The following is a 26,466-nucleotide window of genomic DNA, read 5'->3' as shown; positions in this document are numbered from 1 at the left end:
TCCTACTCCACTGAGTGTAGTACCACACTGTTGATATGCTAATCTGGAATTACTACTACACATATGCAGTACTTTACATTCATCAAATGTTAAATCAATTGCCATTTCTCAGATCATCCCCTAATTTTTCTAGATCTTGTTGCAGCAACATACTTTCATTAACCACCCTGCTAACCTTTGTGTCATCTGCAAACTTAGACATTAAGCCTAATATACCCTTGTCGATATCATTAATAAATACAGAAAACATCACTGAACCTAGCACTGAAACCCCTGTGGGACCCCACTAATAATGTTAGTCCACGAAGTGCAATGTCAACTGATTACCACTCTGTCTTCTCCCACTCAACCGTCCCTTTATTCATAGCAGTAACTTTCCCTTAATGCCACACTGCTCCAATTTGTACAGCAGTCTGCTATGTGCAACAGTATCAAAAGCTTTACTGAAATCTAAATATAAGATAATTTTTTTGCATCCAGTTTCTTTATCACCACATAACAGAGTATTCACATATTGGTCAGACAAGATCTCAATTTAAGAAACCCAGGCTGTAACTGAAGTATAACTGCACTTCCGTCTAGATGATCCTGCATTACCCAGGGGCTCACATCCGGTGAGTATGGGCTTGGCACACCCAGGGTCCTGAGCTGGATATCACATCATTCTTCTCTTTCTTGGTGATTCTCTCTCTCTCTCTCTCTCTCTCTCTCAGGGTAACTCGGGAATATTTTTTTTGGCTGGTGCAGCATAAGCCCCAGGCTTCCTTGCACCATATAGTTAATAATAATAATAATAATAATTACTTCTTTAACCAGTGAAACCATTATTTTCCCTGGAACACATGTTAAACTAATAGATCTATAGTTACTTGAGTCACCTTTTGAACCCTCTTTGTGAATTGGCGATATATTCACACATCTCCAGTCCACAGGGACCTCCCCTAAATCCAAAAATGCTCTTGTAATTATGCTAAGAATTTGCTCAAACATAAGTATGAATCCACTTTCCTGTCAGTTATCAAAAAAGTCCCCCACTAAGCTCTGTGGTCCCCACAGTCCAAGTCTCTCCACATATGGGCATCTCCTTTGGCTAATCTCACCAGGCACATTATCCTTTAAGCATTTTTAAGCAACTTGACTTTTTTGGTGTGAGCTCCATCTGGGCAAAATATGCTAAGTGTAGTCTTAACAGCTTCCTTACACAGCAGAATAAAAAACTACCTAATTTTAAAAGCACAAATTTGATAAAATATTGAAAATAATACTTTTAACGGCTTTAAAAATACTTTTAAGTAGGACTTATCTTACTTCCTGTCTGCACTGCATGGACATGCAGTTAGGTGGAATTTTGCTATACTTACTGAATAGTATGCTCACATATGCATTCATCACTCCTGTAATAGGATCTTTTAAAATTATTCGATAATTCTATTTTATTCACTCCCCCCATATTGGGAAAAAATTATGGGGAGGGTGACAGAAGGTGGCATAAAGGCAGAAGTTTCATTGTCAATATGAAACTTCTGCCTTTACCATTAATAACTCATCCATCATCATCATCTTCCACCTTAACACTGATTATTTCAATCTAAGGGGTCCTATAGCATCAAACTTAAGATACTATGTGGGTTGGCTGTGTATAATGATTATGTGCAGGATATCCTTGCCCACAGTACCTCCCTTAAATGCTGATATACATAATAATCCAGTCAATTTAAAAATTTCTTCCTCCATAGTGAGTCTCCTTTCCAGTTGCTCCAACCATAATTATAAGGGGGAAAATTGAATTCTTTCACGATAAGACACTCACTTGCCTTTATAATTAAATTGGCAATAATCATTTTATAAAATAAAATTATTAAATTATTATCCAAGTGCCTGTAGGTTTTACATAAAAGGCACAGGTTTTTGTAATAATGGGGAAAGGTTGTTGTTATTTGGTTTTTAGGAGCATTAGCAACTAAGGCCATATTGCTCCGGGGATATGCGGTGGTCATTCCCTGACCTTTCCACATCCTCCGTATTTGGTGGCTCACAGGCTCGAACCCCGGTCTAATCAAGAAGCATGTGCTACGCACTGCTGCTCCTGCCCACCTGGCTACGGAAGTGCCTGGGGAAGGTAACAATTTAGATAATAACTGGTGGCATATTCTTAAAATTAATTTTAATTTTAATTTTCAGTTATTCTGAGCCTATTTTTTAATTTCGTTTGGTGGCTATAGCAAAACAGTGTGTTATGTCTGTATAAGTGTATGTTCACTGCATATATCAAGTGGCACAGAGTACAGCTTAATACACCCATTTGCATAGCCCTTTTTGATCCAGAATGTCTTTATTATTTCACTGTTGCAATAAAAAGTTTCATAACCTCTTATGTGGTCAAAATAACAGATGGTATCAATCTGTACAATTTTAAATTATTTCTGGCCTTATTTTCCAATGTATGCCTATTGCCAAGACATTTTTTTTTATTTGCCTGTTTCACGATTAAAAGAAAAATAATAAAGGTTACAGAATTATAATTCATCACAAAAACTTTAAATCAATTTCTGTCTTATAGATGTTTAGGTCCCACTAGTGAAAAGACTGTACTTTTAAAAATGAAGGCTTTGGTTTATACTCACATCAAAGACATTATTCACAATGACATGTTTGCAATTTAACACATTTACTGCCAGCTATATCTGAGAGAGTACATCCAATGTGCTGTCATTTTCAAATTTATTTGGGAAATAACATTCCAAATTCCTCAACATTCCAAAAATTCATAAAAAATTGAAAATAAAAGTCTGGAATTCAGAGCTAAAAGTGAATGCTTACTTATTGAATGTTCAAGTTGGAACAAAAGCCAAAATGTTATCAAAGGTTTATTCTAAATATATAAACTAACCTCAACACAAGCAAATAAACAAAAACAAATAAAACCAAGCTATAAACAAAAACAAATAAAACCAAGCTTTAAACAAAAACAAATTACTGCTGCTAATAGTCCAGAGTTCAATCACTCTGCCAACAGAACTGAGCAATTCTTTTCATGTGCCTTTACTTTGAAACAACTCGTATACTGACTGCTTAAGAATGACTGCTTTCATGTGGTATGGCACAGAAATCTTACTACCATTTGATTATTATATGCATAAGATAATGTTAAGGTAACTTAAATTGAGATCTGCCAATGATATATATCATCATCACCTTCAGCCACTGTTGATCCACTGCAGGACGAAGGCCTCCTCAACAAGTTTCCAGCAACTGCAACTTTGTGCTTTCTGTTGCCATTGTACATCACCAGTATAGCTTAACACATCTATTTGCATAGCACTTTTTGATCCAAAATGTCTTTATTATTTCACTGTTGCAATAAAATGTTTCATAACAATACCTCTTACGTAATTAAAAAAAAGCTGGTATCAATGTGCAATTTTAAATTATTTCTGGCCCTTTTTTTCCAATGTATGCCTGCTCACACGAGTTTTTTTTAATGTGTCTGTTTCATAATTAAAAGAAAATTAGAAAAATAATAAAAGTTACAGAATTATAATTCCTCACAAGCACTGAAATAATTTAAAAGTAAAATACATAACCGGATTCAATTTCTGTGATATATATACACTGAGTGATCATTAGCATTAGTAGAGGCATATGATGCAAGAAAGCAAGCTTATGCAGCATCAGCCAAAAAAAAAAAAAAAAAAAAACTTCCACTTCACCCTTCCATTAGTTCAAAATACCTGTCCAGCTGAGCCTTAAATTTATTTAGGCTATCAACTTCCACAACAAGGGATGGAAGTCTGTTCCACCAACCAACTACCCGCTGGCTAAAGCAATCCTACATTTGTCTTTCCTCAATTTGAATTTATGCCCTCTCAGATGATTATTCTGAGCAAGAGGAAGAATCCCATCAGCATTGGGCATGCTTAAACCATTCAAGGCTTTATACACCTCTATCAGATCACCTCGCCAGTACCTAGTCTCCAGACACTGTAATTTGCAAAACTTAAGCCTTTCTTCGTAAGAGCAAACCTTTGTTCCATTCACTAATCTTGTTGTGCTTCTCTGTACTCGTTCCAGCAACTCTACATCCTTCTTGAAATGAGGCCTCCAGACATGTATACAGTACTCAAGGTGTGGCCTGACCATTGCCTTATACAAGGGAATAATCACCTCCTTTTATCCCAGCTAGAAAAATTCCTGTATATCATTGACAAGACACCATGAGCTACTCTTGCAGCCTGTCTGCACTGCTCAGAAAACTTCATATCTACCTGCACAATTACTCCCAGGTCCTTTTCATTCTCTACCACTGTCAGTGTAATACCACAGAGTTGATACGTTGCTCTGGGGTTGCTGTTTCCCATATGTAGTAGTACTTTACATTTGTCGATGTTAAACTTCATTTGCCACCTCTCAGCCCATCTGCTCAACCTTTCCAGATTCTGTTGCAGCAGCATAGCATCAGTAGTGTCCTTAACAACCCTGTCAACCTTTGTATCGTCTGCAAACCTGGACATTAAGCTTGATATACCATTATCAATATTATTTATAAATACAGAAAACAATAATTCGTGGACTAATAACATTAGTCCACGAATAGCAGTGTCCACTGATTACCACTCTCAGTCTTCTCCCCCTCAACCACCCCTTTATCCATAGCAGCAATTTGCCTCCAATGCCACACTGCTCTAATTTGTGCAGCAGTCTTCCATGTGCAACAGTATCAGCCTTTCTAAGATCCAAGTATATAATATCAAAGTTATTCCCTGCATCCAGCTCTTTTGTGACTGTATTATAGTATCCAATCAAATTGGTCAGGCAAGACTTTCCCTTAACAAAACCATGCTGTGTCTGAGCTATAACTGAAGTCTTGTCTAGATGATCCTGCAGTGCTTATTTATCCAGTGCCTCCATTAATTTTTCTGGAACAGAAATTAAACTCACAGGTCTATAATTACTTGTGTCAGCCTTTGATCCTCCTTTGTGAATTGGGGTCACATTTGCACATTTCCAGTCTATGGGTACCTCCCCTGAGTCCAAGGAAGTTCTCATAATTATGGCTAAATGTTTGCTTACTTCCTTTGCTGCCTCCTTTAATATAACTGGATAGATCCCAATCCACCCCAGGTGCCTTTCTTGTGTTTATCTTCAACAATTTCTCCTCCACTTTACTCTCAGTTATTACAAGATTATCTAGCTTACTGCCAGAGTTGAATACACCTCTGGCATTGACCTCGCTGAATAACTCCTCATGTGTGAATGTCGATGCAAAATATTCATTTTGTTTGTTAGCTACCTGAGCAGGATCATCAACAGTTGAACCATCGATATCAAGTGGACCAATCTGATTCATTCATCCCCTTCCTTCTAGTAAGTAAAGAACTCTTTGCTGTTTTTCTTTGCATCCTTTGCCAAAGATTTCTCATAATCTGCCTTTGCCTGCCTAATCTCCTTTGTGACTTGGTTACAGACCAGCTTATATCTATCATAGGCATCTGTGTCATGTGTTCATTTATATGTATCCCATGCATTTTTCTTCTCTGCCATGTGTCTCATTAGTTCATCTGACATCCATTTAGGCCCAAACCTTGAACAATATTTCTTAGTTGGTATGTAAAGCCTAGTAGCTTCCAAGATAAGTTCTTTGAATGCTTCCCATTTTGAATTTGCTGTTGGTAACATCATCATTTGGTCCCACCGTATAGAATTTAAATACTGTCTCAGACCACCGTAGTCACCTTCACGAAAGCCAAAACCCTTCCCTTTACCGCTAATGGTAGTTACCTCTGAGTAAATCCCACTTCAGCACACTGTGATCACTACCACCCAGTGGTTCCTTTATTTGCAAATTTTTAATGCATGAAGAATCACTACTGATAATCAAATCAAGAATATTACTCCCTCTAGTTGCCTCTCGAACATACTAATGTAGAAAACAATCATCCAATAAATCCACAAAAGCCTTGCTAGTCTGTGAGTGACCAACCCACAAACTGCAGTCAAAAATCTGGGAAATTAAAATCCCCCATTATAAGACTCTCTGCTTTATTGGATCCCTGTTTCCCTGTACAGTTCCTTATTATACTCATCAGAGTCATTAGGCCTATAGCACATTCCTACTCTCAATTTTGATCTCCCAATGCTTATGTCACACCAAACTGACTCGACACTGCACTGTCCAGAGATGTCAACTGGCTTCACTTCCTTGGATTTTATGTGTTTCTTAATTAATAGCATAACCCCCCGCCTCCCTTCCTATCCTGTCTATCCTTCCTGTACACATTGTACTCCCCAAATTCCAGTTCTGCATTCCTTATATCTGTGTTACACCACGTCTCTGATATCCCAACAAAATCCGCCTTTGATGATTTGAGCAATACCTCAAATTCATCAAATTTATTTACCAAACTCCTAGCATTGGTGTACACGCAAGTATACATGCACCTGTTCCTATTCTTAGCTACCCTAACACAACCCATGTGTTTACTTGTACTGCAATGACTCCCAGCAGTCTCTGAAACATCCTGCATCTTGTTTTCCAAGCTTCTTCTCATTCCAATAGAAGCAGTGCAAGAATCACTTTCACCTCTGCCAGTGGCTACTGTTAATCTATTAGTCCTTGTATCTCCCCAAGTTAGCAGTTTTCAGACACACCTAACCTGCCTCGATAGCATCACCAAATATTCTTGCACCATTTCTATTTAAATGTATCCCAACCCTGTAGAAGCAGTCTCTCCTGTTAACAAGTACAGACCAGGATGAAAAAAATTCTACCCCTTGAGCCTTGCACAATCTTTTCAGGGCCGAATTGATCGACAAGGCTCTCATCATATACTCCCTCCTATCGTGTCTGAGCAGAATTGCAGACGCTTTCAAAATCAACCTAATTCACCGCTTTTTTTTCAACAGTGACCTGTACTTGTTATGTAACTCTGCCTGTCTCCTACTCTTAATATCATTAGTGCCAACGTGCACAACTATATCACCTTTTGTGCCCTTAAAAGATGATATCTGCTCTACAACGTCATCAACCTTTGCCCCTGGCAGACATACCCTGGTCCTGTTCCACCTATCCTTTTTACAAAGCATGTTCCCTGTTTCCCTAACAATAGAGTCACCAACAACAACTACTAGTTCCTGTGGGACCGGCGCATTCTGCCTTGGGGGTTGATTGCCACTGTGTTGCGTGATGACCAAGTGAAACCCTTATGACCACCCTTATGAAAACTGAATGCAACCTGCTGACCACGTGAGGTACGAGAGTGCACAGTTAGCCGATCTATGTAGCATAGATAAGGTGTCAGTGGTTCAGTAGGTAGTAAAATTCCGAGCGTGATGGGTAAAAGGAAGGATTTATCGGACTTTGATAAAGGACACATTGTGGGTGCTCAATGAGCTGGTGTCTCGATTTCCCAAACAACTGAACTTGTGGGGTGTTCGAGAGTCACAGTTGTTAAAGTGTATCAGGACTGGCATAAAAACAGTCAAACAATGACTTGACAGCAAAACTGCAAAGGTTGATGTTAAAGGTGAGTGCCGAGTCTGACGATTCGTACAGGTCAACAGGCGCAACACTGTTGAAGAGTTGACTACTCAATACAACATGGACCAACCCAGAACAATATCTGGCATGACCATGCGTTGCACACTCGCACGTATGGGCTATACCAGCAGCTTCCAGCATCTTGTTGAATCAGTGCCACATCGGATAGCTGCTGTACTGAGGGCAAAAGGAGGACCTAAGAAGTGTTAGGAAGGTGGTCATAATTCAGTGATCACTCAATGTATAAGGTATATACAGAATGATACAGGTCAACCATCACTAATCTGGCCACCGATAATCTGGTTCCACCGCTAATTTGGACATAATTTCCGCGAACGTAATTTTAAATTTCCCGGGTCGGCGCACCGACCTGCCGGTACTGTTTTGGTGGCGTTGGTTGCAGCATCAGCGGTTGGCACGAACTCGTAAACACCGGCAAGCCATTCCCACTTGTTTTTCTGCATTTATTATTATAACCTGCTCATATTTAGCCCAAGCCATGGTTCCAATGCATAAAGGAAGTGCTTCTCGTGGTGTAAAGCGCAAACACCGTACATTGTCCATAACAGATAAAGTTGAACTTCTGAAAAAACTCGACAGTGGTGTGTCTGTGAGAAGTTTAACTCTGCTTAATTGTAAATTCCAGCAATTTCTCTCAGTTCCTCTTATTTTAGTAATTTTGTTTTAGCCATTCCTTTTTAGATTTTTTTTTTTACAACACACTTGTACAAACTTGCAGAAAACACAACACAACACAATATGAAGGATAATCATCATCATCATCAGCCATTTTCAATCCACTGCAGGATGAAGGCCTCTCCAGCAACTTTCCAGTTCCTTCTGTTTTGAGCACTGGCCATCCATTTACTACCCACAAACTCATGAATTTCATCTATCCATCTCCGCCTTTGTCTTCCAGGTTTTCTTCTAGCTCCTCTTGGATACCATTCTGTTATTTTCTTAGTCCATCTGTCATCATGTCTTCGAGCTATGTGTCCTGTCCAAGACCATTTTAGTTCTTTAGTTTTGATAAGAATGTCTTTTACTTGAGTTTGCTGCCTAATCCATGTGTTTCTCTTCTTATCTAACAGTCTGATTCCCAATATAATTCGTTCCATTCTTCGCTGTGTAGTTCTCAGCTTCTCTTCCATTCTTTTGGTGAGTGCCCAAGTTTCACTTCCATAAGTCATGGTGGGGAGTATACATTGGTTCATTATTTTACGTTTTAGACAAACTGGGATATTGCTCTTGAGTATGTGACTATATTTACTGAATGCTATCCATCCAAAATTTATTCTTCTCTTGACTTCCAGCCATTTATCATTATTACAGCTAATAACTCGTCCCAGATAAGTATATGACTCCACCTTTTCAATTACTGCTCCTTCAATCATTATTTCCCTTTTTGTGGCATACTTGTTCATCATTACTTTTGTTTTAGCCATATTCATCTTTAGTCCAAAATCCTTACTAACTGTGCATAACTGATTAAGATTTTCCTCTAATTCTTTGGGATCATGGCTTATGACCACAGTGTCGCCTGCAAATTGTAAATGGTTTAGGTACTCTCCGTTCACATTGACTCCTTTCTGCGACCAGCCTAATCTTCTGAAAGCTTCCTCGAGGGCAGCAGTAAACAGATTCGGAGATATTGTGTCTCCTTGTTGAACTCCTTTCTCGATTTTAAATTTCCTACTGTCTTTGTCTAGTCTAATAAAGGAGGTAGCACTCTCATATATTTTCTTCAAAATCATAATATATGGGGTATCTATGCCTTGTGTTTGCAGCACCCGAAACGTTGCTTTATGCTGTATGGAGTCAAATGCCTTTTCATAATCTACAAATGCCAGGCATAATGGTGTTTTATATTCATTTGCATTCTCCATTAGCTCTGATATTACGTGAAGGTGATCCATAGTTGAGAATCCTGTCCTAAAGCCAGCTTGCTCTTTCGGTTGATTCTCATCAAGTATTCTTTCTAATCTGTTAGTAATGACCCTTGTGAACAACTTGTAGATTTGGGATAACAAGCTAATTGGTCTATAATTTCCAATTTCTGATTTATCTCCTTTCTTATGCAGCAAAACTATGATTGCATTATTTCACTGCTTAGGCGTCACACCTTTTCTAATGCACTTTGTGAAGAGCCTTGCCAGTTTTTGTGTTATGTCTCTTCCTCCCAATTTTAACAACTCTACAGTAACTTCATCTTCCCCCAGGGCTTTCTGATTCTTTGTTTTCTTCAATGCATGTTCTACCTCATCAGGAAGAATATCAGGTATGTCGTATGTGTTGCTACTTTGCAATCCATCTTCCCCACTGCTGGCATCATGAAGGATATATGAAGGATAATACAGTGCACTAACGAACTGTTTTCACAAAATCTCTAACAATACTGACAAACTTATTGTGATGTTTGAGAGTTTAATTTATTGCAATTAGTTTTACTGCTGCGCTCACAGCGCGTGCAGTAAACTAATCACAAACAACCTTCACATGTATGCTGTAATAGCATTACACGTATCTGCCTGACACGGCTTCTCAAGACAAAGTAACCTACTGGGCCACATATATGCTACATAAAAAAAATACTTTTTTTTTTTTTTTTTTTTTTATTTTATTTTAAACGAAAAAACGACAACACTGACATTACAATATTTATTTTAGAATTACTAATCAAATTATTTGCTAAATATTTTTTGGCCCCTGGGGAATTTTTTTCTTAAACTAGCCTGGCTGTTAACGTGTTAAAGGTAGGATGAGGTGGTTAGCTGTTGGGTAAATTGTATGTGCTAAAGTAACTCCGGTGATCCGGCAAACTCACTAATCCGGCACCCCACAGGTCCCAACGCTACCGGATTAGTGATGGTCAACTTGTACATATAATGGAATATATAGAAAAATAATATTTATAAAATAAAAGAGAAGTTTACCTCAATATAGTACATAGAACACTTCTGCATGATACTCTCCATAAATTAAAATTAAAAAATCGAAAATCTTACATTACATTAACAAATAATTAAAAATCAATTGAACATAATTAAAAATCTATTTAATGCAATTAAAAATAAAAAAATTAATTAAAAGAATTTAACAAAAAAATTGCAAAACGATTTACTTTCCTTTGTTTTCCTGTGATAAACTTGCACCAGTATCTGCCACTTTTTAAAAAAAATTAGTTAAAACTGTTTGCTTAGAAGCATGCTGTTTTTCTCTATAAATTTCTTCATAAGGAACTAAAGCTAATGATAAAGTTCTGCAAAAAATTTAAACTCCTCTCCAAATTAGGATCCATATCCGTAGCTTCTTAACCAAGCAGATTTGCAAGTCTTAAATACTCAGCTAGTCAACTTCGCGGTCAAATTTTTGTGTGCATCTTCTTCGTTTTTATCATTTTTGTCATCTTCACATTGTGAAAAAATATCGCTCACTAATGATTGTTCTCTATATCGCCCACTCAAGGACTCAAGGATTCAAGGACTTCTATGATATCTGCTGGTTCCAGTTCTTCAAATCCCTCTCTGCAAATCATTTTGCCAATTCTCACAATCTCAACTACCTCTGGCATTTCGACCTAGTTGGCTATGTATTGAAATAATGCAAATACACTAACTCGTACATTAGTTAACTCTTTACATAACATGAGGCGTTAGCCCTAGGGTCTCACGTCCGGTGAGCATGGGCTTGGCACACCCAGGGTCCTGAGCTGGATATCATCATCATTCTCTTTCTTGGCGATTCCTTTCTACTTCTGATTCTCTCTCTCTCTCTCTCTCTCTCCGGGTAACTTGGGAATTTTTTTTTTGGCTGGTGCAGCATAAGAATCAGGCTTCCTTGCACCATATGGCTAATAATAATAATAATAAATAATAATAATAACTATATATCATAAGTTTGTAAAGCTTTAAATTGAATGAGTAAACTAAATGTCGATGCCATGCTTATTCTTTCTCAGATGAAGACACATAAGGAAATGTAAATTTAAAAGGATAGATTTGCAAAACTGCTTTCATCCAGAGAGTAATTAAATGTTGGAACAAAATTCTGTTTGGTATTGTGGAAGTAGATAATATGAATAAAAATTTTATAAACTTTAATCAAACGTAGTTAACACTTAACTATACTAAGAGTTCTGAAACTTTTAGCATTTATCAATTTTACAGTGATTCAAAAATATGTGCACACACACATTTGAGGAAATAAATGAAACTTATTACAAGCCTTAAAACTATTATTATTGGTTGTATACAAAAGTACCAGTTTGTGGTAAGTGGTATTCTAGCACAGAAGCTGACCGGGCTAGCCAGGCAGGTAACGTGCCTGCCTGGCAACTCAAAGGTCACGGGTTCGATTCCCGCCTCGGGCTTGGATCACAGTAAAATGCAAAAACTTTGGGAGGTGCAATATGGCCATAGAAGCTGATGCGCCAACAACTAACAAAAAAAAAAAAAAAAAACTAGCACAGATGTTCCAATTCTTTGCCATTTGCTTCTAGGCACTATTCACAGTGGCATGACAAATGTTCTGCAATGTAACTGGCAGGATAGTTTCATTCATTATTTACTTTCATTCATTAATTTTTGAAGTGTGGCTGGTTTTCATTCTTCAGTTATCTCCACAAACAAAAGTCAAATGGGATTAAATTCAGGTAAAAAAAAAAAGAGGATACTTGACACTCCTTACTCATCAGTTTATTGGTTTGCAAAATGATTACCAACATAGGCCATGCCATCATGATGACAATGTGGGTGCTTAATGAATCCATTGTGGCATTTATGAGCTGAATGGGGATGAAGTGGTTTACTACCATCAAGACGACATACTACCACGTTTTCATTGTGATGTAAGGGGCAGGTGTGAGAAACCACCAGTGGTGCCTAACCCCAAATACTATGCCACTATATGACGTCAGGGCCTAACATGATATTTATTTCCCAGACTGATGTATTACTCAATACCCATCAAGGGAGTGTTGAATATCCCCTACATTCACCTGATCCCACTCAACTTCTACTTGTGGGAGCTACCTGAAGTGTTGAAAACTAACTACTTTTCAATAATTAAAGGATAAAATTTAAAAAAATGTATGATGCTGTCCCACCAGTTAAATTAGACAACCATTTGTCATTCCATTGTTTGTAATTGTGAACAGCACCTAAAGAAAACAATAGATAGAATATAACTGGATGGATCCCATCCACCCAAGGTGCCTTTCTTATGTTTATCTTCAACAATTTCTCCTCCATATTAAAAAATCAACTAGCTCACTGCCAGAGTTTAGTTCACCTCTGGCAGTGAGTTAGATGATTTTGTAATAACTGAGAGGAAAGTGGAGGAGAAATTGTTGAAGATAAACATAAGAAAGGCACCCGGGATGGATGGGATCTATCCAGTTATATTAAAGGAGGCAGCAAAGAAAGTAAGCTAACCCTTAGCCATAATTATGAGAGCTTCCTTGGACTCAGGGAAGGTTCCCATGGACTAGAGATGTGCAAATGTACCCCAATTCACAAAGGAAGATCAAATGGCGACACAAGTAATTATAGACCTGTTAGTTTAACTTCTGTTCCAGGAAATTAATGGGGGCACTGATTAAAGAAGCACTGCAGGATCATCTAGACAAGACTTCAGTTACCGCTCAGACACAGCATGGGTTTGTTAAGGGGAAGTCTTGTCTGACCAATTTGATTGGATACTATGATGTGGTCACAAAGCAACTGGATGCAGGGAATAACTTTGATATCATATATTTGGATCTTAGAAAGGCTTTTAATACTGTTGCACATGGAAGACTGCTGCACAAATTGGAGCAGTGCGGCATCGGAGGCAAATTGCTGCTATGGATAAAGGGATGGTTGGGTGAGAAAAGACAGAGTAGTAATCAATGGACACTGCTCTTCGTGGACTAATGTTATTAGTGGAATCCCTGGGTGTTCAGTGTTGGGTCCATTGTTGTTTTCTGTATTTATAAATGATACATCAGGCTTAATGTCTGTATTTATAAATGATACATCAGGCATATTGATGATGGCATATCAAGCTTAATGTCCAAGTTTGCAGATGATACAAAGGATGGCAGGGTTGTTAATGACACTAATGACAGTGCGCTACTGCAACAGGATCTAGAAAAGTTGAGCAGATGGGCTGAGATGTGGCAAATGAAATTTAACATTGAAAAATGTAAAGTACTACATATGGAAAGCAGTAACCCCAGAGGAATGTATCAACTCTGTAGTACTACACTAACACTGGTAGAAATGAAAAGGACCTGGAGGTAACTGTGCAGGCAAATATGAAGTTTTCTGAGCAGTGCAGACAGTCTGCAAGCGTAGCTCATGGTGTCTTATCAATGATACACAGGAATTTTTCTAGCAGGGATAAGGAGGTGATTATCCCCTTGTATAAGGCAATAGTCAGGCCACACCTTGAGTACTGTATACAGGTCTGGATGCCTCACTTTAAGAAGGATGTAGAGCTGTTGGAATGAGTACAGAGAAGAACAATGAGATTAGTGAATGGAACAAAGGAATGGAATGGAACGTAGTTTTGCAGATTACAGTGTCTGGAGACTAGGCACCTGCGAGGTGACCTGATTGAGGTGTATAAAGCCTTGAATGGTTTGAGCATGCTCAATGCTAATGGGATTCTTCCTCTTGCTCAAAATAATCACCTGAGAAGGCATAAATTCAAATTGAGGTTGTAGGATAGGTGTGCGGAAGTTTGCCTTTAGCCAGTAGGTAGCTGATTGGTGAACAGACTTCCATCTTCTGTTGCGGAAGTTGGTAGCCTAAATAAATTTAAGGCTGAGCTGGACAGGTATTTGAAACGAACAGGGGGGGGTGAAATCGGAGCATTTTTTTTTTTTTTTTTTTTTTTTTTTGCTGATGCTGCATAAGCTTGCTTTCTTGCATCATATCTACTAATGCTAATGCTAGATAATCTAAGCATTTACAGTAATTCGCCAGCGGCCACATTCTGTTGCCTCTGTACACACTCAATAACACTTTCTGAGTTTGTAATTAATTCTATTTATTTCCTAAAATTCATCTTTACGAGAACACTGTGCACAGCACATCACTGAACTTTCTTTTGTGGCAGGAGCTAGGATTTATAAAATACAGCCTATTATTGACAATATGTCAAATCTGAAATGTTATCACTTTCTTCGATATAATGAATATCTATCAATAGCAATTACAGTTTAATTATGAATTTCATTTTAGAATATTTCAATGCATTTCTTATACATTTCCAAAATTACTTTCTTTAAGATTAAATGCAATAACAAAGAAAAAAATAAAAAAAAACTCTCAAAAAAGTGACTGATGCACTTTCAGTAACCTTTGAAACAGTTAAACAGCGTAGAGAAAATACTTTCTTCTTATCACAACAGAAATACAGTGAAAAAAAATTAAAGAATTACATCATATCATAAGGGCATATTAAACAAACTTACGATTACATCCAACGTCGTGCACAGTTAAGTACACAGGAGTCCGGTGACTAATCTTTGAAACATTGCCCTAAAGAAGAAAGTTACTTCAGTTCTCAAATTAACCTTATATTTCTTGACTTATGATTCAGCATATGATTAATAATTAACGCCCTTTCATCACAATCAGAAATTATTACAGGGAAGGCATATCTGGTGTTAAAATATAAAAGTAAAAAAATTTAGTTAACTATTTTTAAATGCCAAATTTCAAAACATATTAATTCTAAACTATTATCATTAACCAGCATGTTTGATAGAAGATTGCTGCTGGTTTTTAGCTTAAATTTTCTCCTATTTTTTCCACTGGTCCATGGATTTAAATTTGAAGGTCAAATGTTTTCAATTTCTATCTTCCGAGTGTTTTTATTTCTTGTACGGATAATTTACTTGGCTGTACGTTTCAATATACACTCCTATCATTATATAATAAAATAAATAAAATCATATACTTATCACCATATGTAACTTTTTGGCTTGAGTTATTTGTTTGAAAATACAGGGTGGGCCACATGTCAGCTTAACAAATTGACTTCAAGATTTAAACTGTTTAAAATAATTTTCCTAATTTAAATCTTGTAGTCGATTCATGCCCATATTACTTTATTAAAATTATATTTACATGATGTTATTTATGAAATTTAAATGAACTGTTCAAACTGTTTTTGATAATTTACTTTTCAGCAAATTGAATCTTTTCTTGTATTCAATATACACATCATACAGGATGCGTATATTGAATCATCAATATACACATCCTGTATATTGATGCCAATGCATCCATATATTTTTAAACTGCAATTTTTATTCAAAAAAATTTATTTGATCATTTTATGTTTGTTTGTGATCACAGTGTGCACCAATTCATACAGTCTTTATCATGGAACATGTTTACAAGATAGGGGTGTTCAGAGCATGCATCAGTTTTGGAGACGAGTTGAGGAATGATAAATCAATGTTGTTTTGAAAATATGTTTTGTATTGACTACAACTGGAGCCAACAATGGAAGAAAGCAAACTTCATTATCTTCCTGTAAAAAACCACAGTAGACACATAAATTTTCAATTATATCAAATCTTTCCATAAATAAATCTGTGTTTCAGTCATTCAGAGGTTCCAATTTTCCAGGAAAATTTATATCCCAACCATCCACGATTACTTATGAGTCTACTTCTACACTACTGTACTTTTCACCATGTGAATTTCAAAACTGACAGAACAAGCACTAACAGGAAGATAAGGAAGTTTGCTTTCATCTTTTGTTAGCATTCCTGCGACTGATATTATATAAATTTCAAGGGCTCTCCGAAAAGAGCATGATCAGGAGCACTGCACCAAGTACAATTAAATTTATCATTATTTTTTAAACATATCAAAAATATGTTTAACCATTAAAGTTCACACTTTAGCACGTTTTTCAGGTTCACTGATAAAATGAAGTGACTCATATAACTGCAATGGAATACACCAACCATATATGACCAAAACCTTATTGAAATAAACAGAATAAATTTTAATAAAGTTCTGGTTATATACAGTTGGTGTATTCAATTGCAGTTAGTATGAGTCGTAACTTTCCCAACCCCAGAGGCCTATTTGAAGGATGAGATGAAGTTTGTGTTCAACAGAAATAAAGAACCTTTTCCATTTTAACATGAATACAAATGAACACGAATTTGAAACACAGTTTTCTTTTTTAAGAGTTAACACCAGAATCTGAGAAAAAACATAAAATTAACTGTACATCATAAAAACAAAGGGTTACTGAAATATGACAGGAGTCATATTTTTGACATGCCTTGCTGACAGGAAAGATTGCTTCTATAGGGATCGGGTACACTTAAATAGAAAAGGTGCAAGAACATTTGTTGATGCTATCGAGGCAGTGTTAGGTGGGTCAGAAAACTGCTAGCTTGGGTGGACACACAGACTAAAAGGTTAACAGTGGCCGCAAGAACAGGCAAAAGTGATTCTTGCACTACTTCCATTAGAATGAGCAGCAGCATGGAAAGCAAGGCAATGAAGATTCAGGACTGTTGGGAGTCTTGGTGGAACAAATAAATACATGGGCTATGTTAGAGTAACAAAGAGTAGAAACAGGTGCATGTATACTTGCATTTACACCAATGCTAGGAGTATAGTTAATAAATTTGATGAGCTTGAAGTGCTAGTCAAGACATCAAAGGCAAATATTGTTGGGGTATCAGAGACATGGTGTCACACAGATATAAGCAGTGCAGAATTGGAATTTGGAGAGTACAATGCGTACAGAAAGGATAGGCAGGACAGGAAGGAAGGGAGGGAGGGAGGGAGAAGGGGTTATGCTGTTAGTTAAGAAACACAAAATCTACAGAAGTGCATCCAACTGATGTTGGTGGACAATGCAAAGTTGAGTCTGTTTGGTGTGACATAAGCACTGGGAAAGGAAAAATGAGAGTAGGTGTATGTTATAGGCCTAATGAATCTGATGAGTATAATGAGCAATTGTGCAGAGAAACAGAGTGGGCCAGTAAATCAGAATTTCTTATAATGAGGGATTTTAACTTTCCAGATATTGACTGGAAATTGTGGGTTGGTCACTTGCACATTAGCAAGACTTTTGTGGATTTATTGGATGATTGTTTTCTACAGCAGCATGTTCGAGAGGCAACCAGAGGGAGTAATATTCTTGATCTGATTATCAGCAGCGATTATTCATGCATTAAGAAATTGCAGATAAAGGAACCACTTGGTGACAGTGAACACAATGTACTGATATGGGAATTACTTAAAGATGTAACTACTATCAAGGCTAAAGGGAATGGCTTTTGCTTTCGTAAAGGTGACTACAGAGGTCTCAGATAGTTTTTAAATTCTGTGCAGTGGGATCAAATGATGATGTTACTAACGTTAAATTCTAAATGGGAAGCCTTCAGGGACTTAATCTTGGAGGTTACTAGGCTTTTCATTCCAATTAAAAAATACTGTTCAAGGTTCAGGCCTAAATGAATGTCAGATGAATTAATGGGGCTCGTGGCAGAGAAGAAAAATGTATGGGATGCATATAAATTATCAGGTGACACAGACACCTATGGCAGATACATAGTCACAAAAGAGGTTAGGCAGTCAAAGGCAAATTACAAGAAATCTTTGGCAAAGAATGCAAAGTTCTTTACTTATGTAAACTCTAGCAGGAAAGGGATGAATCAGATTGGACCACTTAACACAGATGGGTTGACTACTGATGAACATGCTCAGGTAGCTGATAAATTGAATGAGTATTTTGCAATTTTGCATCTACATTCACACGTGAGGAGTTATTCAATGAGGGGAATGCCAGACATTTATCAAACTCTAACAGGGAGCTAAATGATTTTGTAATAACCAAGAGCAAAGTGGAGGAGAAATTGTTGAAGTTAAACATAAGGAAGGCACCTGGGGTGGACGGGATCTATCCAGTTATATTAAAGGAGGCAGAAAGTAAATAAGCAAACCCTTAGCCATAATTATGAGAACTTCCTTGGATTCAGGGGAGGTTCCCATGGACTGGAGGTGTGCAAATGTATCACCAATTCACAAAGGGGAGGGGGGGTTCAAAAGGTGACACAAGTAACTACAGTTTAACTGTAGTTTTAACTGTGTTAGTTTAACTTCTGTTCCAGAGAAAATAACGGAGTCACTGGTTTAAGAAGCATTGCAGGATCATCTAGACAAGACTGAAGTAATAGTTAAGACGCAGCATGGGTTTGTTAAAGGGCAGTCTTGTCTGACCAATTTTATTGGATACTATGTGATCACAAAGGAACTGAATGTCAGAAATAATTTTGATATCATATACTTGGATTTCAGGAAAGCTTTTGATACTGTTGCATATGGAAGACTGCTGTACAAATTGGAGAGGTATGGCATCAAGGGTAAGCTGCTACAATGGATAAAGGGATGGTTGAAAGGGAGACAACAGAGAGTGGTAATCAATGGGCACTGCTCTTCGTGGACATTTATTAGTGGAGTTCCCCAGGGTTCGGTGCTGGGGCCATTGTTGTTTTGTGTATTCATCAATGATATTGATGAAGGTATATCGGGATTAATGTCCAAGTTTGCAGATGACACAAAGGTTTGCAGGGTTGGTAACAATAGTAAAGACAGTACGCTACTCCAAATGGATATAGATAAGTTGGGCAAATGGGCTGAGAAGTGGCAATTGAAGTTTAACATTGACAAATGCAAAGTACTGCATATGGGTAGCAATAACCCAAGAGAAGCATACCAACTGTGTGGTTCTACACTCGGGGAAGTGGAAAGTGAAGACCTAGGGGTAGTCGTGCAGTCAAATATGAAGTTCTCTGAGCAGTGCAGGTGGGCTGCCAGGGCAGGTCATGGAGTCTTGTCAATGATATATTGGAATTTTGCTAGTAGGGACAGACAGGGCCGGATTTAAGTATTGCGGGGCCCCTAAGCACAATATGTTTGCCCCCCCTCTCCCAAAAGTTTAATTTTAAAAAATACACTTATCTCTTTATATATAATAAATATAAATACATATGCGACAAAGAAAAAAATTACTTACAAAGTTAAAAATATATATTATATTTCCGATTTAAATACATTCATTCACATCAAAAACATTAACATTTTTTTTTCTACTTCTGACGTTCTAATTGTTCTCCAGTGCAGTTCAGTATCATCAAATTTAAATACAAACGTAAAATCGTTTCAATGTTTGGAAATGCCAGAAAAATGTTGTCCTGGCATATAATATGGTACAGCTCTTCATGATTGAACTTGGTATTAGGGTATGTGTCTTTCACATACGTAAAAAAATTTTAAATTTCAACAGTAAAATCAGTATTTAGATCTTTTGGATATTTCTTAAGCAGCTGATTTACGTTATTTCTCACAACAGATTCTTTTGTTTTCAAGTCAGTCAAAAATGAAAACGTGTCCGAAATACTTTTGTAATCTACAGACCGTGTTTTCAAGTTTACCAATTACAAATCTATTATCAGAATGAAAGATGTTATTCAAAAGTTTTCTTTTGGAGTTATATTTTCAATAACATCAAGTGCGTTGCCATCACAGACTTGTTTCTTCCCTCGCTTTCTTCTAGATGTTGCAGGTTTATAATCAAAATTTGGTAAGACTTCTATTGCTTTATGTTCGATACAATCAAACTGATTTTGAGTATCTTGTACAAAGGTTGTAAGTGTGGAGTACAGTTTCGTACATGTAGTGATGGACGTTATTGGATCTTGAAGAGTTTTAGATACTTTATGGAATTCATTTAAAATGTATTTCCAGGGCTTCAACATAAAAACGAATTCCAAAGTCTCCATTTTATCAGCTATAGATCCAGCTTCATGTTGCATTTCTCCTTTCTCATCTTCATTTTCAGAAATACTATGTAACGTATCAGCAATATCCTCAAAGCTTTGATCAATAGCTGAAACAGCTTCAGATTCCATCACAATTCCATCGTGTTGGAAAGTCGTTTGAGCTTTAACATCTTGCAACCTATAGATTTCTTTAGAAGTGCCCAGCGATGTGTGGATGCTGAATAAAATTTGTAAATTTCTTGAACTGTAGAGAAAAAGTTCATGGCATCCAAGCATGAATCAACCACAGCACATCCAACCAAATTCAACAAATGAGCTGAGCATGGAATATAATTTGGGTATTCGTTTATTTTGCATAGTTTTGCCTGCATACCCTTGTAACGTCCAGACATGTTGGCCGCACTGTCGTAAGACTGCCCTCTACAATTGTTAAAATCAATTCCACACTTTTCTAAATATTCTAAAGTTGTATTTGCCAACATTTCCCCACTGTGTCCTTGTAATTCTAAAAATGTCAAAAATCTTTCAACTGGCTTTCCGTTATCAGGTGACACATATTGAATTATAAAACTGTCAGTTGATGGACATGCGATAAATCTGGTGTTGAATCAACTGACAGACGAAAGTATCATGCTAGTTTCATATCTTCCAAAATTTATTGTTGAACTTTTTGAGCCATAAGATGGATGATTTCATCACAAATGCTTTTGGATAAATAAGACGTGTTTCCCGACCCACAATTATTATACTTCTCGATGTGATGTTTGAGAAACGAATCAAAACTAGCAACTAACTCTAACAATCTGAGATAGCTGCCATTATTAGATGATCCAAACGTTTCACTGGTGCCATGAAAGCTAGACCTCTTTCCGATAATGTACAAATAACAGCTATTACTCTAAGTACCTTTCTAATCATATTTCTGTCTGCTTTTCGTTGTTGAGATAAAAATGTCAATAGGGCATTTTTATGCTGGTCTGAATTTTCATGGTGTCTAATGACATTAGGATTCCGCCAATCATAAAATCCATGCCCTGCTAATGAACTCGTATTCGGAAAGAATAATTTACATACAAAGCAGTATAGGTGACAAGTTGTCGGAGAATATACGAGCCATGTTCTGTTGAAAGTTTCTCCATTTGCCTTCGTACCGAAGAAAATATTCTTTGGACAATACCTTGAAGTATTTTGAAAAACTCGTCGCGATTTCTCGAATGGTCCCTCCCAATGCACACAGTCTGTCTCCCAATGCACCCTTTTCTATCCAAAACTCAATATCAGTTTGAGATATTGAGTTTTGGACCAAGATCATTAGATTTAATATTACAATATTGCTTGTTGATGTTGGATTCAAAATCCGCACTGTTTGAAGCAGTGTCAGTAGAGTCTTGGGCATTTTCAGTCACATCTAAGTCGTCGTTTGCCATACATTTATGTGGTGTTTCGGTACCGTTATTAGAAAAAAGCCTTGTATCTGCCGAAGAAGAATTACTGATATCAGCGTTAATATCTGACAAGATACCTTCATTTAGACTTTCTTCCGGAAAAAAACTGGTAATTTTAGGAAGTTTGCTCATTCGTTCTTCTTCATCCCTTTTCTTTTTCCATTTTTGACTTCCACTAGCATAAGACCTCTTCATTTTTAATCTGTTTATCAAATCGAATATAAAGTATTTAATTAATTGAAGTATTTCACACATTATTAATACATTCATTTTAAAATTAACATTTGAATTACTTTTATTTTTTCTTAATTAAAAAGTAATTAAAAGTTTTCAATAAATCTATAAATCGCTTCTCGATAGCAAATTTTTAATTTAGAATCATCATTAATGTGAATAAATAAAAGTCTTTAAACTTTGACATATAACTAATATTGTAAATTACTTACTTGATAAGAACTTATTAATAATATAAATGAGATAGAATACAAGGTTAACAGATATGGTCAGGTAGATGCGAAGTAAAATAAATAGTTCATATTATTAAACAGAATATTTAAGTTAATTTTATGGAATAAAATTAGTCAATTTATACAACATTTATATTGTTAAAATAATGGAAATTGCAATATTTCAATATATTATACTTGGAAAAAACTCTATCAATCAGTATATTAAAATTATTATATATATTCTGTTGTTTACAAAACGAGATATTAGATACTGTAGATTGATACTAAACAATGATTAGGCTTGTTTTATTTATGACATAGTTTATGAACATCAGATACTAAGATATAATAAAGAAAAGAAACTAACCTATTTCAATGTATTTGATACAAATGTAAATAAATTCAGATGCAAAGACGTCCATAAATTATAACAGACAACAAGCTGTTAGTTAGGTTATAAAACTCAATGAGAAATTAACATAGGTGACTGGCAACCCGCCTTAACTGAACTATAGCAGTTCCTAGTAGCGCCACGAGGGCGCTGGCAAACCTTTCCATGTAGCCACGGATCAGTGGCATTTCTAGTTACTTTTTGTTTTATGTCTAGATGCTAAGCTTCCGCCAAATTGTTATGTCGGGAGCTAAGTCTTGTAATTTGCCAAATAAAATCTAAAGTAATCGACATCTTTTCGTGGGAAATTATGGGATTTTTTTTTTCTGGGGCCCCCGATGGGCAAGGCCCCTAAGCTACTGCTTATTTTGCTTATACGTAAATGGGGTACAGAGAGGTGATTATCCCGTTGTACAAGGCAATGGTCAGGCCACACCTAGAGTAAGTACTGTGTACAGATCTGGAGGCCTCATTTTAGGAAGGATGCAGAGTTGCTAGAATGAGTACAAAGAAGGGTAACAAGATTGGTGAGGGAAACAAAGCAGTCCTCTTACCAAGAAAGACTTAAGTTCTGCAAATTGCATTGCCTGGAGAGTAGGCACCTGCGAGATGATCTAGGTGTATAAGGCCTTTAATGGATTGAGCAAACTGAATGCTGATGGGATTCTTCCTATTGCTCAGATTAAGAACCTGAGGGAGCATAGATTCAAACTGAGGAAAGACAGTTGCAGAATAGTTGTGGGGAAATTTGCCTTTAGCCAGCGGGTGGTTGATTGGCGGAACAGATGTCCACCTTCTGTTGTGGAAGTTGATAGCCTAAATAAATTTAAGGCTGACCTGGACAGGTATTTGTAATGAATGGAGGGGTGAAATGGGAGGTTTTTTTTTTTTTTTTTTTTTGGCTGATGCTGCATAAGCTTGCTTTCTTGCATCATATGCCTCTGCTAATACTAATGACTAGAACGAGTTAACAGCAGAAAACAAAGGTGGGAAATGTGGTTTCCAAGAAACTCAAGGTCTACAAGAATATTACAAAATGTGAACAAACAACATCTGTAATTATTTCTTGTTATCCAATGCACTCATTAGATTTCTACAGGCTGCAGAGATGCCAATAAATCCTCCAGATAATTTGGGAGTCTGTTGTATATGAAAGGCTGCAAATGGCAACAAAAATATGCGCTTATGCCTGAAAAAATGACTACATGCAAGGCAAACTGCATATAGTTTGAAAAAGAAATTTTAAGCCACCCTCCCCTTATGAATTATGGTAGTTTCCTAATTTATACATTGCATTGGACCATTTAGGCTTTATGGACCCTTGCAGTTACAGTGCATATGCTCTGATAAAGCTTCTGAAGTCTGGGTTTTCAAGATACCAATCTGAGTTGACATCAAGGGTTTGAAATACAATTTCTTGCACAGCTGGAAGTGGGTGAACATTTTCCACGGAGAATGTGCAAGAAATTGTATTTCAAACTGAATCCAGATGGAAATGCCAGATGGGTTACAAGCAAACACCAAAGCAGGAAATGTAAATACTGCTAACTACTCTGTTTTCCCTAACTTTAATCCTGGTAAAGAAATACATGTCATTGTGTCAGCTGCTAAAAATACAATGGTATTTTGGTAACTGAGAGCTTTACTCAATAATATATATTTGTTTATGGTATGATTAAAGTTAGAATGACCAGAGAGAATGAAAAAAAAATTAAAATTAGAAAGAAACATGTCACACCAGCTCTGCGATAACCTTCGCAGAAGAACCCTTTACGCAAAACAGCACTCAAAACATACTGGTCAAAATCTATAAGAGAATTACATTCCTTGGCACCTGCTGACTTCCAGTTGTGCAGCCATCTAAAATAAATAGCACAAGGTACTCAGAAAAACTGTAGTAGGCATTACCATTTTAGATAGCATATATTGAGCCAGGCATGTACTGAGTCTATGAAAAGAGTGGAAATCATTTATCACTGACCCAAAAGTTCCCATTAATCCCACCTGGTATCAAAAAAGAAGACTATATTTTAACATAAATTTTAACCTTATAAATACTGAGAGAATGTCGAACAATGTTTCTTCTAAGCCTGGGGTTAAAATGTAAAATTTAATGAAACATTTACTATTAAAATATATTATTTTTAATAAACAAGTATGTACATGACACTACCTAATTACCAGATCACAAATTTAACAATGTGTATCTTCCACCATGCTCCAAATACAATACTTATCACAAATTTATAGGGTTTAAATATAAATTTATAGCGAAGTTCATATTATTATTGATGATATTCTACCCACTACAAACCTAATTCAGATTGTTAATACTATGGATTCTCAAACTCCTTATCTGTTGTTATATGAACATGGAAAATTTTGCTTCTCTACTATATGAATCTCCATTTCTGTCAAATTATTTTAATTTAACTTTTAAAATTGCAATAAAAAATCTAGACTACCTTTAATTCCTCTCATTCAAAATTAACTTAGCAAAAAGGGCTTTCTCTACTAATATTTTAAACTCCTTTGTTGCTCTTCAGTTGCCTGGTACCTTTCCTTGGAACATGTTCTTTGACTCTCCCACTGAGCTCACTCTTCAGCTATTTACTGCATGGCTATCACATACTGCTCTGAACATCTAGCCTTTCTAAAATTTTTTTAGTGGAATAATAGTAGGATGGTGAACTTAGTGTTTCATTCAGGCTTAAAGAAAAATTATTTAAGAAAAAAGTAAAGGTTCCTTCAGGTCAAAATTGTTATAACTGTGCTAGAGATGTTTTGTCTCCTTGAAAAACTTCAAGATTGACAATGTACAAAGAATACCTCACTTGGAAAAAAATGTGTGTTCAAAATCCTTAGCCATTTTCACTGATAATTTCAGCTCTTGGTTAGATTTCATTTGTTGTTTTGAGAGCTAGTCTGATTGTTCTCAGTTTACCTCAGTTCTCTTTAAATCCCAACTTCCTATTTCTCTGTTTCCTTTTCTGCTGACAAAATAAAAAAATATATATAATAATAATAATAAATGAGTGATCTCTGTCCAATGTTGTTGGTAGTGACCTCATTCCAAATTATTTAATTAAATTTTGTTGAGTATGTACATTCTAGACCATTTTACTTGATGTTTTAAAAAGAGAGATTTTCTAACTCCGCTCTCTCTCCTAATGTTTATCCTACTCCCAAAATTAATACTATTTACCTCAACAAAGCACTTTACACAATTGCTATTTCCTCTTCCTCATTCAAATTTCTACTTTTTCAGTTTCTTAGCAAATTCTTGCTCAAAATTTTTCTCATATTCATTATTGCTATAATCACAATAGTGGTGGTGTATTCACAGTGGTCAACCTTGAAACCTCTTTGCTTGCTTCCAATGCTTTTAATCTTAACGTAAAGTTGGATACAGTGTTTCTTGACCTTACATTTGGCTTTGACTTTATTAATCCTTTCATACTTTGCTATCTCTTAGACTCCTTCTTAATGGATCATTTTTAAATCAAGATTAAATGTGATGGAATAGAAAAAAAATTAGTTGGAGGAAAGAGAACAGTATGCAAATGAAGAATTATTATATATTCCAGGCTAGTAAAGGCCCTGCATATCGTAGATACATGTACCAGTAAGAAGTTGCAGGTATACAAAAATATAATAATCTTATGTAAGGTTGTTACATTTTTGTATACATGCAACTTCTTAACATATATCAACAATGTCCAGGGCAGTTACCAGCATGGACAGGAAGTGAGCTTGTGGATAACCTGAGCACTAACTTCATATTCTTCATTCATATCTATATAATATCAGTGTAGATATACCACAGATAACTCTTA

The 26,466-nt window shown here is 36.3% G+C and overlaps 1 protein-coding gene across 3 annotated transcripts in view; it reads right to left on the bottom strand.

The window, feature by feature from the left end:
* LOC150080956 (uncharacterized protein ZK1073.1-like) overlaps positions 1–26,466 on the bottom strand; it is a 404,766-nt gene that overhangs the window by 307,957 nt on the left and 70,343 nt on the right. For 2 of the 3 annotated variants that reach the window (XM_090381331.1, XM_090381332.1), the window contains exon 3: positions 14,997–15,063. In XM_090381331.1, coding sequence (XP_090237457.1) covers positions 14,997–15,063 — 67 coding nt within the window. Of the gene's footprint in view, positions 1–14,996; positions 15,064–21,867; positions 21,978–26,466 lie in introns of those variants that run through there. The other variant, XM_090381333.1, reaches the window with a different exon arrangement.

This window comes from Mastigoproctus giganteus, chromosome 9, assembly GCF_048544385.1.
Source record: "Mastigoproctus giganteus isolate SK-2022 chromosome 9, ASM4854438v1, whole genome shotgun sequence".
Taxonomy (NCBI): Eukaryota; Metazoa; Arthropoda; class Arachnida; order Uropygi; family Thelyphonidae; genus Mastigoproctus; species Mastigoproctus giganteus.
The sequence above is the reverse complement of the archived record's forward strand: the minus strand, read 5'-3'. Positions and strand labels throughout refer to the sequence as shown.